Genomic DNA, 12,442 nt, shown 5'->3' on the forward strand with positions numbered 1-12,442 from the left:
GGAATCTGTTTCTCGACTCTCCCCTCACCGGCCCCCTCCCTGCTCTGGCCATCACCTAAATGCTCACGCAGCAACTCAGAGGCGTCTTCACTCTGTGTTGGAAGAAGGGTCTTTGGTCTGCTTAGAAATTAAGTTTGGAGCAGCCTGGGAGGAAACAGAAAAGAGAGGCGACCCGGAGAATCAGCGGCCACTGCCTCAGCAAGAAGAGCAAGCCTCTTCCCCGGGACACCGGATGCCACCAACCCCAGCGCAGCCGCCTCCACTGCACCATCCTGGGAGGCTGCGTCCCCCCGCGCCCCCCAACCAAGGCCGTTCCCCCGGCCAGAGGCCTGCGCAGGGGTCCGGGCCGAAATGATCAAAGGCAGGAATCCGGGCACCCGCTCCTGTGTTGATCAGGCAGCTCGCAAGGTCTGCACCTTGTTCCCAAACCAGACACCAGGTGTGAGATGGGGGCGGGCGGACCGGAGGGAGGGCGCTGCCTCGGAGCGGAGCGGAGCGGAGCGGAGCTGGCGGCGGGGGCGGGGGGGGCGGGCACCAGGCACAAGGTGGCCCGGGGGGGGGGGGAGGGCACGAGGCACAAGGTGGCCCGGGGGGGGGGAGGGCACCAGGCACAAGGTGGCCCGGGGGGGGTGCGGGCGGGCTGCGCCAGGAGGGGAGCGGAGGATTTCAGCGCAGGGACAGGACGCGCGGGGAGGGGAGGTTCCGCCAGGGGGAGGAGCCGCTCCCCGCGCCCCGCTGTCGGGGCTCCCTCCCGCCGTCGCAGCTCCGCTATAAAACCCGGGGCCGGCATGACCGCCGCACCCCCGAAGGCCGCCTCGGCGCGCGACCCCCGGCTCCGCGGCGCTTCGGCTCCTGTGCGGGATGCGGCTGCTGCCCGCGCTCCTGGCCCTCGCGGCCGCCCGGCCCTCCGCCTGCGCAGGTGAACGCGGGGGCCCCGGGCCGGCGCCCCCCGCCCCCCGCCCCAGGGCTGCGGGGCCTCGGCGGACGCGGCGGGCGCGGACAGCGGCCACGTGCGGCGGCGGAGCGCGGGGTGCACTCGCGGGGGGCGCGGGGCGCGGGGCGCGGGGCGCGGGGCGCGGGGCGCGGGGCGCGGGGCGCGGGGCGGTCGCTCCCCCGGCCGCCTCGACGCACGCCGCTCTGCTCGCCCTCCTGGCGTTGCACGCGCCCTTGGTGCTCGGCCTGGCCGGGGTCGCTGTCCGCCCTGCGCGGGCTCAGCGCCCGCTGGCTGCCCCCGCCCAGAGCCCGCGCAACACCCTGGGTGCCGAGGGGCCCTGGCATTCCCGCTTCTCGCCCTGGGTCCCTTGTCTCCCGAGGCTGCCGCCCCCTGCCGCGTCCCAGCCCCCCAGCACTGTACGGGGAGCCCGCGGGCTGGGGACCCTAGGACACCCCACGCCCTGGCCGAGCCGGTCTTTCCGGCCAGGGTGATTTTCGTTTAAAGATTAATGATGTGGCCGAGCTCTTAATTATTCGCCTGGGTGGGAGGTGGCAGGAGTTGTGCGTTAATATTTGATAAGGAGCTGGAAGCACCTCCAACCCCACGGCTGGGCACAGGGATGGGGAGGCATCTTCTTTGTGACCCCGCGGGGGACCAGCTCCTTTGCAGGAAGCCCCCATCTGCCAGGCGTCAGCTCAGCTACCCCTCCGATGGTCCCCTTTGGGGTCCACCTAGCCAAACTTCCTCTCCCGCTAGATGCTTCTCTCTTGGAGTCGTGGGGTTAGGGGTGAGGAGTGAGGGTGCCCTTAGCAGCAGACAAGGAGAGAGTGTGCCCTTTGCAGGGAAGATTCAGCTGGGGGGCAGTGTGTGTGTGTGTGTGTGTGTGTGTGTGTGTGTGTGTGTGTTAGAGGGGATGAGGGGAATCTTACAGAAACTACTGGCTTCTTTCTAGGAGAGGAGGGAAGAGGACAGATGGGATGTGATAAATTTTGTATGTAAAGTTTGAGTTTGAAACCTACTTAAGCAGCTGGGTTTGGTAGAAAGAGAAAAGGGAAACACTTTGCAATTAATTCAGTTGCTTTGTAGCTGTGTGGCCCTGGGTAAGTCGCTTAACTTCAGTTTTCTCACGATATATAGTAATTCTGACTTCACGTGTTTCAAGGATTCAGATAAGAATAAGATAGTGGGTGTAAGTGCTTAGTGCGATACCTGTGTGGCACATGGCAGACGCCCCATACATGAAGGTTGTCATGGCTCTACCACTGGCCTGGGGCCAGGCAGCCAGGGATCAATCTCAGCTGCCCCCTCATACAAGCTGTGCTCTCCTTAAGTGCTGGGGCTTTTGGACTGGAAACTGTCTTGGGATCTTGGGACCCGTCTTCCACCCATTTCATCCCCTGGGACACTTGAGAGTGACCAGGACACACATCAAACAACCGAGAGCATCTGCTGCCATAGATGGAGAAGGAGGGGAGAGGATCATAGGCTTCTTCAGGGCTCCAGAACCCTAGCCAGGAGTTACTGAGACTTTGCCAGGACATACTTGGGTTTTGCTGAGCTGGTTTCCAGGATTCCTCCCTCTCCAGAAAGTGAGAGGGTAGAGTGAGCAAGGTCCATCAGAGAGAACTTCTTCAATCACCTCTAAAGAAAGGGGACGGGTGGTACACAGGTCGAGAGTGGGGACAGTGGCCGGGTGATTGGTGATGGTTATCAGGTCTAGTACTGCACGCCTGGTTAGACCTGGAGCTTGGAGCCCAGATCTGGGTGTGGGGAGCTTCCTCCTTCCCAGGCGCCCTTGAGATGGATTGAGGTCTCTAACCTCGGCCTGTGGACATAGACCTGACCCTTGGCCTCATCAACATTGTGTTTTCCTGGTTCTTGCCTCCAGAAGAGGGTAGTTACAAGAACATTCAGCTGCACAGGTCAAAAGTCTCCATGATTAAGACAGTGGATCAGAGGTCACCATTACAAAACCAGGAGCTGTACCCAGAGTCAGGGAAGAGCACATTCCTAAGGATGGCTCAGCCTAAACCAGATGGGCCCTGGGGGAGGCTGAGAGGAGGCTATGTCCTTCAGGTCTCTGGCTCAGACAATGCTCCCCGGGAATAGCTTCCTTTTGGGCCTCCAGTCAACCTCAGAGGCCCCTCCTGCCTTCAGGACTGATGAGAGGGGAAGACACAGGTGAATTATAATGAGGAGCCTTTTGCACTTGCACATGACCTCCATCCATCCATTGGCTCTTCGGACACTGACCAAAGTCCCAGGTTGGTGGTGGTTCGTTCTGCCTGAGGTAGAATGGAGGGCTCGGGAAAGTTAATGAACTCTGCTGTACAGATGAAGCCAGAGCCAGGACTGAGTCAGGTGAACAGGCTCCAACTTGAGAGCTAGGACCACCTGCAGAGAAGGGCCTGGGTGGGAAGTGGCCACGGCCCCTTGCTGAGTTTAACCTACATGGGTGTTCCCTAGATTCAGCAGTTCCCCACATTCAGCCCTGTCCAGGGCAGGGGATGGACTGTCATGGGGTCCATGGGGAAGGCTCTGAAAGAGGCTGGGCCAGCACGGCAGGGCCTCTGACCCAGAGCTGGGAGACTCATAGCCCTAGCTGGCTCCAAGGGGCCTGGAGCCAGAAGGTGCCCATTTTCTATAGATGCTCACTCTCCTGGCCTGGAACCCCTCCTTCCCTCCCCTACTGAGAACCCCACCTCCTCCTGGCTCCCTCTCCACCCGGGCCTCATTCCAGAGACCCCAGAGGATGTTGGGGTGGATGGAGCCAGCCCTGCAAGAAGGGGGTGGATGTGCTCATAGGCCTCAGCTCAGGCTGAGTGGGAAGCTATGCTTTTCTTAGGAATTTTATCATCCCTGAGTTCTTTCCAGCTCACTTCATTTCTCTTCTGTCTGCCCAGCCTGAGCCTTGGCCATCTGCGCACTTATCTGAGGCCAGAGGGAGGGAGGCCAGGGAAAGGAAGTACTCATTAGGGACTTTAACTAAGCTCTAGGCTCCCTGGAATACTCTGTAGTCTGTCATTTAATTCTCCTACAGCCCAGAGAGGTAGATGCTGTTAGCTCCATTTGACAGATGAGAAAACTGAGGCTCAGAGAGCTTAGGTGACTTGTTTGTCCACCCTACAGTTGCATGCTTTTTTTTTTTTTTTTTAACCAATAGACTATAATTATAGAGCAGTTTTAGGTTTACAGAAAAACTGAGCAGAAAGCTTCCAAGGCCCCCTGCCCTGGCAGTTTCCCCTGTTAGTAACATCTTGCACTTAGTGTAATATGTTTGCAGTGCAGCCTCTTTTCAGAGATGCTGGTTCTACTGAGGTGAACCAGAGCTGAGATTAGAACCTGAATCTGACCACCTACCAGGATTGTGGGGTGTTGGGACCGGGGAAAGGTCCTGACTGCCTTCCCTGGTGGGCTGTGAGAGCTTAGCCCAGAATGGGTGTTAATCACACCAGAGCGTGTGTTCCAGGGAGGGGCTAGTCTAATCTCCTCCGTCATCCCGGATCAACTCTGGGAAGGCAGCCAGGCTGAACTTGGCTCTGTTGTCCCAGGAGGGGAGACTGGGCCTAATCCTCATCCTGTCCTCTTGCCAGAACCTCCCTTCCAGGTTTGGGGTAGGAGATACAAGGGAGGAAGAGGAGGCTGAGAGCAGCTGGAGGAGAATATCAAGGCCAACTCCTGGGGTAGAGCTGAGGCCTCAGATGGCCTCCCAAGAGTGACTGTTTTGCCTGAGGAACAGTGTCCTGGGCACGATGACCAGTGGGTTAGCAATGGGTCAGGACACCTGGGGCCTGGCTTCTACCACTCTGTCCCCATCCCTGTATTTTCTTAAGTCTCCTTCCTTTGGGCATTCCTTCCTAGACTCCAGGAATGTTCCATCCCAACCCAAGGAGGTCTCTGGCTTCCGAGGATATTCTTAGCCTCTGACCCACTGTGTAGAGTGTTGCTTATGTGCACACAGCTCAAGTCGATTCCTAGAGACATGTGTGCAGAAATACACTGATGCAGGCCTCCTATCCTTCTTCTCTCTCTTCCAGAGTCACACTGGTGCTATGAGATTCAAGCCAAGGCCTCCAACTATGCTTGCTCAGGTAAGTACAGCAAGTCTTGGGGACAGGCTTTTCTGCATGGTGGAGACTGCCCAGGTCAAAATGAAAGCCCGGGGAAGGTGGGAAGGATGAGGGTAATGATGCCTCTCCACCTGTCAGATATCAGTCCTTCAAACACACACAGAGTCCAGAGTCCTGGGGCTCAGGGGACAGGGAAGGTACAGTGACCCGAGGCATCTCCCGTCATTGTCACTAAGAGGAGAAGTCTTCTATCAAACAAATCAGCAATAGCATCAGATACAGAGACACATTGTATTCTTTTTTTTTTTTTTTTTTAGTAGGCTTCCTGCCCAGCATGGGGCTTGAACTCATGACCTTGAGATCAAGAGTCACGCGTTCCACCAATTAAGCCAGCCAGGCACCCCACATTTTGCTTCTGTAACAAAATGGAGCGTTAGGCCTCTTCCAGTGATACCTTTTCTTTCGGGTGGACCTGGGAAGTGGTTCTTTGCATTTTGTTTTCAAACTTGGATCAGTTTCCCTACCGTCTGCTGTCCTCCTGCCTCTGCTGTGTTTCAGTGACTACACAGCGCTGTCCCATTCCCAAGTCCCGACAGACTGTGTTCTTCTCCAGAGGCTACTTCCTGGCCTCCAGCTCTCAGATAACGCTTCCTGTTAGTCAGCGTGACTTTCCTGAGGCCCCCTTCCTGGGTCTCCACTCCACAGCTTCCAAGCGCTCTTCCATTCCCCCTCCTCCAACTTGAGGAGGTGCCCTCTGCCTGACTCTCAGCGGACCCTTCCTCCCCGCTCAGGGCCCAGCCAGTGGGGTGAAGACTGCCAGAAGAGCCGCCAGTCCCCCATCAACATTGACACTACAGAGGCACAGGTGGACTCAAACCTGGGACCCTTCTCCTTCTCTGGCTATGACAAGAAGCAACAGTGGAGAGTCCAAAACAATGGGCATTCAGGTGGGTCTCGGGCAGGTAGGATGGGGGTCCTGGGACCCCTGAGTTCTGGAGGACTAAGATGTGTGGGCTCCTCCAGGGAGCATCTTTGCTGAGGAGGGGCTGCACAGCCCAGTGGTGGGAGAGTAGGGGGAAGCAGGACAGGCCTGGGGAACACTTCACAGTATTTTCAGTACTTCCATCAGACCAGGAGGGGCAGCATTCCAGGAAGAGGGAACAGCAGGGCCAAGGCACAGAGGCATGAAGCTCAGGGTGCTCAGAAAATTGTGTGTGGCACCGTGTGCATGGCAGGCAGAGAGTGGAACCAGGAGGAGCCAGTCAGCCCAGGAGCAGGTGACCCAGGACTAAGGAGTTTGGACATTCCCTTGAGAAGGCCGGGGCATCAGGGAGGGGGCTTGAAGCAGGGGAGGGACTGGGCTGAGTGGCACGTTAAGCACAGTGGGGGTGTGCAGAGAGAGAGAGAGAGAGAGGCAAGCGGTGGGGGGTATCTTTGCAGGGTCAGCGACAGGTCTGGGCTGTACCACCTGTCCAATCCCATCCTGTCCCTGCAGGCCCAAGACTGTAGCCTGTGAGGGGTAGGAGGCGGGATGGGAGGTTCTCCGTGGGTGGGACTGGGAGGGGGGTGCTGGGCGAGGCTAGGGGAGGCAGGCGCAAGGACTCTGCCCCCGCATGTGCCCTCCAGTAATGGTGTTGCTGGATCAAGAGGCCTCCATCGCTGGAGGGGGACTGAGTACCCAGTACCGGGCCTTGCAGCTGCATCTGCACTGGTCGGAGGAGATGGACAGGGGCTCCGAGCACACCATCAATGGGAATCGCTTTGCCATGGAGGTAAGGGCCCTTTTCCGAGTCCGTGCATGCTTGGGCTCTGGGTGGACCTGCCCTGGGCAAGAAGGGTGCTCCAGCCCACTCATGGGTCCTCTCTCCATTCCTCTCACCCCCACTAGATGCACATAGTACACGAGAAAGAGAAGCGGCCATTGGAGAATGAGAAGGAGGCCCAGGATTCCAAAGATGAGATTGCAGTGCTGGCCTTCCTGGTGGAGGTGTGGCCCTCATTCCCCGGGGTCTGAGAGGCTGCTTCTTAGGATCCAGAGATCTGGGATTCCAGCAAGGCAGGAGGGGGCTGGGGGACCCCGACTTCCCCTGTTTCTCAGCGACTTGTATACACCTAGGTGGGGAGCCCAGAGCCTCTCAGGGCCTCAGTCCTAGAAGCTGCCTGCCCTCCCCACCCCAGACCAGAAGAATGGACTGGTGGTCACCACTGGCTCTCCACAAGTCCCTCTCAAGGCCTCCTTCCCTTCTCTTCCAGGCTGGATCCGAAAATGATGGCTTCCAGCCTCTGGTGGACACACTGTCTTCTGTCCCCAGACCCAGTGAGTGGCTGGAGGGGTGGGGAGGGGAGGAGACTTCTTCCTATTGAAGAAGGGCCGGGGTGGGGTTATGTGGTGGCCTGGGCTCTCGGGATCCCCCGCTTCCCCCACCAATTGAGGGTATTCTCTGTACCTACCCCTGCTGCAGAGATGAACACCACAATGAAAGAGAGCATCAGCCTGTTTGACCTCCTCCCCAAGAAGGAGAAACTGAGGCATTACTACCGCTACCTGGGCTCACTTACTACTCCAGGCTGCCAGGAGAAGGTTGTCTGGACCGTGTTCCAGGAGCGCATTAAGCTCCACAGGGATCAGGTACATATGGCCCAGCCAGGGATGCAGCCTCCCAATGCCTGGTTTCCCAGAAACCATCCCTCTGGATCCTCACAGAGGCCCCCTGGGCTGGGGTGGTGATGGGGCACCCCAGGGAGCTGAGATCCTGTTGGTTGAATCCATAGACAACCCCTGAAGCAGACAAGCAAGGAAGGCCTTGCCGAGCCCATCTCTGGTTTGAGAGCGGAAGGGGAGGCTGTGGCAGGAGCAGTCAGAAAAGGCTTCCATGCCGCCCCCTGCAAGTAGGCCGGAGTTGTCCAGCTGAGGGCAGGGAGTTGGTGTCCTGGGAGGGAGGGGTTGGCAAGGGGGAGGGTCCGGGGCTGGCCAGAGCAGCTCAGAGAGGGTCAGTATAGCCACAATAGGAAAGCAGTCCATTCACCCAACAGTGGTACTCAAGTCCTTATAAGTACTCGGCTCCAGGGATATAGCTGTGAACCGGATCCCTGCTCCGGTGATACTTTCATTGCAGACCAGTGGCTCTCAAAGAGTGGTCCCTGGACCAGTGGCATCAACATCATCTGGGAACTTGCTAGACATTTGAATTCTCAGACCTCACCCCAGTCCTACTGAATCAGAAACTCCAGGGGTGGGGCCTGGCAGTGTGGGTCCAACAAGCCCCCCCACCCCAGCCATGATGCTATTACACTCAAGTCTGAGAACCTCTGTTCTGTAGTAAAAGTAATAATAAACAGTGACCAGTGATCAGATTATGGGCCCTCAAAACTGTAGAGCTGTGTGTCCACCTGGCTAAGGGAAGCTAGGAGGAACTAAACCCCCACCAGCACTCTACATCCTTTATTCTTTTCATCTGTACAAAAAGCTAGGGATTCTGAACCCTTTTACTAATGAGGGCTCAGAGAGGCAAGGGGACTGGTCTAGGGTCACAGAGCAGGAAGCACAGCTCTGCTTGCTGCCCCCTCCCCCACTTCCTGCTGAGCCCCATCCCTCCCACAGATCCTCGCATTCTCCAAGAAGCTGTACTATGATGTGGATCAGAAACTGAGCATGACAGATAACATCAGGCCTTTGCAGCGCCAGGGCCAGCGCGTCGTGTTCAAGTCTCAGGCCCCAGGACAGCTGCTGCCCTTGCCTTTGCCCACCCTGCTGGTCCCCATGCTCACCTGCCTGATGGCTGGCTTCCTCCAATGATAGCTCCCTTCTGGACACTTGACCTCTGCTCTCAGCCTGTAGAAGCCTGGGGCCTCCATTCCTCAGGCTTCCTACCTTGGATTTTGATGATGATTAAATGGATATATTTTTGGAGAAAACTTTCTCAGGTCTATTTTTAGTTTCCATGACTATCCCTGCCCTGTTCCCCTCAACTCACTGCCATTCCAGAGTAAGGGCCTTAAGTCTTGGAGATTTCTTCTGGGCAGGGACCACCAGGCATGCTCTCCTACCTTTGTGGACTCCCTGTCTATACCCCACCTGGGGGGATGCAAAGCCAGCTCTGAGTTCCAACACAGAGAAAGGCAGAGAAGTTCCAATCCAGCCTCTTCATTGTATAATGGAGGAGGCTGAAGCTCAAAAAGGAGAGCAGGCTAGGTGGAGACCACACAGTGGGGCTCTGGCAGAGGTGCTCAACCCCCTCCCACCCAGCTCAGCACTTTCCCTCCATGCTGGGGCTGTGTGTGAGTGCAGCCTAGGCAAGGTAGGTGCCAGGAGGTTCAGGTTCATTTATTTGCCCAAATATTTCTTGAGCTTCTATGTTCTAGGCACTGGGGATGTGGCAGAGAAGACAAAGAATGCCAGCCCTCCCTGGAGTCCCCAGGCTAGCTGGAGTCACCATAAATAAAATATACATTGTACAATGTATGAGAAGGCAGTAGGAGCTTATGGAGAAGGACAAATCAGGAAGGGAAGGGGGTTAGGAAAGGTGTCTGTGGGGAGGGGGCATCGGGAAGACTTGAAGGAGGTCAGGGAGGGAGGCCATCTGGAAGCCAGCAGAAGGAAGGGTGCCAGTCAGAGGAACAGCAGGAAGGCCAGCAGGACTGGAGTGAGGGAAGGAAAAGCCCTAGAGGAGAGTTGAGAGGAAGGGGAAGGGAGGAGGTAAGGGGAAAAGGGAGAGGTCAGGTGTGTGGGGGCAGAGAGGGCTTGCAGTAGGACATTGTAAGGATGCTGGTTTTGAATGTGAGAGAGCTGGGAGCCCCCAGAGGCTAGTGCAGAGGGACTTGATGTGCTGCTGCAGGGGTGAGGAGTGAGGGGAGGTGGTACAGTGATGGCGGAGCTAGCTGATGGGTCACAAAGGAGTCCATCCAAGGGTCTTTAGATTCTTTGTGAGGCCAGGAGGAGGCAGGTATGGAGAGGAGGGTCCAGAAAACTGGGGGAGAAGGAAATGAAGGCCCCACGGACAGGTCCCAAGCCACGCAACCAGGGGTCAAGAGACCCCAGGCTCTGGGACCTCATCAGCCAGGGCAAAGCTGGACTTTGGAGCATGAGCACGGGAAGGGGGAAGAGAATGGGCCTGGCTGGGTGAAGAGGGGTCCCTGGGGGGTAGGGCTAAGCCCTCTCTAGCACAAGTTCACACCATGCGGAGGTGTGAACTTGTGCATGGGAAGATGTGGATCCAGCTCAGGGCACTCAAGGGTCCCATTACCGGGTGCTAGAAGCCCCCTCAGCCCCACCCCTGCAAGCTGTCCATCTCTGGAGGGGAGCTGGTTGGTGGAGGTGACCTCTAAGCTTTCAGCTGCCCTGACACTCTAACCACCGCCAGCTCAGCCTGGGGAGAGGGAGAAGCCTCCCCTCCCTTTTCCCCTTTCGTGACCAAGAATAAGCACCCTCCTCCCTTCGAAGGTGACCACATAGCCGTGGGGGGTGGTATTACTGTCACCATGGCAACAGCAGGCAGCCTGTGTCAGCAGGGGGTGTGTGGACATCAAACCTGTTCTCTTTGGTTCCTGGTGCAGCCTGTGGGGGATCTGAGATTTAAGCTGTGCCCTCCCCCTCCCACTCAAGGCTCAGGGTTCTCAGAAATCCAAACTGTCCCCCTCCCCGATGAGTCCCCACCCCCCAATAGCTCTCAAGGCAGCATTCAGTGAATAACAGGGTAGCACAACCAGGAAGTCCCAGCTCTCTCCAAGGGACGAAAGGAGACCGGGGGAAGACACTTGGCCCTCCCTTGTCCCCCTGACCCCACAATAATAAACCTGGCCAGTGAGTGCCAGAAAGGCATAGCTTGTTGGGGTTCCAGGGCAGAAACCTCTTCCCGAGCTGGACCCGCCCTCCCTCATGCCTAAGGCTGAGTCAGTGCTGTCAACTCGTGATTCATAGCAAGCTCATTCCTGGCCAATCACTGCAGGAGCCATTTGTGGAATTGGCCCTCCACACCCTGGAGTTGAGGCTGACAGGCAATCCCTCTTGTGGGGTATGTGTGTTCTTGAGAGCCTCCTCTCCTGAGTAAATCCAATCCTCCATGCGCCCGCCCCCCCACCCTGGGTAGACCCCTGTCTGGAGAAGGTGCTCCATCTTTAGAGACCCAGTCTGGCTCCTGACACAACACTGCCAGAGATGATAAGGGGCTACCAGCATCCCCCTTATTCAGAAAGAGGACCCAGCCTCCCCTCACCTCAGCTCTCCTTTCATTTACTTCTAATGCCCGTTGGTCACTGCATTGGGCACGCACCATGTACACACATGCATACACACGCTTCATTCGCTGCAGCTGGCCAGGTCTGGGGAAGGCTCAGTGCCTGGTAGTCTGGGTCACCATTTGACTTCTCCGAGGTTACTGGCTCCCAGCACTGACCGTGATACACACTTGTCAAATGCCCGCTGAGTGCCAGACATGGGCCTCACTATAGTCCTGTAAGGGTGGTGGTATTTCTCTGTTGCACAGATGAGATGCTGAGGCACAGAAAGGGGTTAGAGTGATGTGGGAAACAAAGGCAGAAGAAAAATCCTTAAATGTCCTTATTATGCACAGCCCACTGACAAGTCCTTGAAATAGGCAGTGACATTCCTCTAGGGACTCAACAGCCTTGATGTTGACACTTTGCTAAGGGCAAAAGGCCATCTTAGCCTGACCCTTCAGGATCCCGGGGTCTTCTTTAAACATACAGAAATTCCTTTGGAATCTCCCTTTATCTCTACCCTGCTACCCCCAACAAGATTTTATGTTAGGAATCATCCTTCAAACACAGGCCCACTAATCTACATCTGAAGGATCTCATGACTGAGGGTTTACTGAACAGTAGTAAATGACCTTTGCCAACAATAGCTAGCCTGCTCAGGGTCCTAGAAACCTTCTCTCCAGAATACCTTGGAGGTTTGTTCTGTCCCTAACCCCTTTCCAAGTTGAAAGTATATAGGCACCACCCCTCACAACCCCAGTGCAGCTCTTTCTGCCCACAGGTCCTGTCCCTGTGCTTTAATAAGGCCACCTTGTTGCACCAAAGACGTCTCAAGAATTCTTTCTCGGCCATCGGCTTTGAACCCTAATGTCTTTCCTACATCAAGGGGGACCTGTCAGAATCTGGGGTCACTTCTCTGTACCTCCTCGGCTCCCGTTGCCACTTTTGACCCATAGTAGTTCCCAGGGATGCACATCTTTGGATCAGGGGTTAGGGTGGGGTCAGTAGCACCCTGTCCCACCCTGTCTCTGCTGGTTGCTCTGTATCCCCGATGGCCCATCTCTCTGGCCTCTCTCTGGCCCCCTGTTTAGATTTGGCATCTGGGTGGAAGCCAGGAGCTTAAAATACTCTCCATGTGTTTAGATGATTCTTGGAAAATAAACTTCCCCATCTTGGCTCTCAGTTTGAACACTTGCTGGCCCTGTTTCCTGTGGCTCTGATC

The 12,442-nt window shown here is 56.6% G+C and overlaps 1 protein-coding gene across 2 annotated transcripts; it reads left to right on the forward strand.

Annotated features, from left to right (window-relative positions):
- Nucleotides 1-752: 752 nt before the first annotated feature.
- Nucleotides 753-8,919, forward strand: CA4 (carbonic anhydrase 4). 2 transcript variants are annotated; one of them, XM_041727208.1, is made up of 8 exons: nucleotides 753-919; nucleotides 4,972-5,025; nucleotides 5,796-5,951; nucleotides 6,631-6,776; nucleotides 6,893-6,991; nucleotides 7,258-7,321; nucleotides 7,467-7,633; nucleotides 8,606-8,919. In XM_041727208.1, the coding sequence occupies exons 1-8, from the start codon at nucleotides 862-864 to the stop codon at nucleotides 8,798-8,800; spliced, it is 939 nt and encodes a 312-aa protein (XP_041583142.1). In that variant the 5' UTR covers nucleotides 753-861; the 3' UTR covers nucleotides 8,801-8,919. The 2 variants fall into 2 exon arrangements, with proteins under 2 accessions (XP_041583142.1, XP_041583141.1); XM_041727207.1 differs by lacking the exon at nucleotides 753-919 and adding an exon at nucleotides 2,931-3,198.
- Nucleotides 8,920-12,442: the final 3,523 nt, after the last annotated feature.

The sequence above is a fragment of the Vulpes lagopus genome, chromosome 12 (genome assembly GCF_018345385.1).
Source record: "Vulpes lagopus strain Blue_001 chromosome 12, ASM1834538v1, whole genome shotgun sequence".
In the NCBI taxonomy this organism is placed as follows: domain Eukaryota; kingdom Metazoa; phylum Chordata; class Mammalia; order Carnivora; family Canidae; genus Vulpes; species Vulpes lagopus.

Excerpts from the sequence above, each read along its gene's own strand:
- CA4 (XM_041727207.1), top strand. The coding sequence starts at position 3,126 with ATGAGGAGCCTTTTGCACTTGCACATGACCTCCATCCATCCATTGGCT. Across the intron at positions 3,199-4,971 it reads GACACTGACCAAAGTCCCAG|AGTCACACTGGTGCTATGAG; the intron begins GTTGGTGGTGGT and ends TCTCTCTTCCAG. Across the intron at positions 5,026-5,795 it reads CTCCAACTATGCTTGCTCAG|GGCCCAGCCAGTGGGGTGAA; the intron begins GTAAGTACAGCA and ends CTCCCCGCTCAG.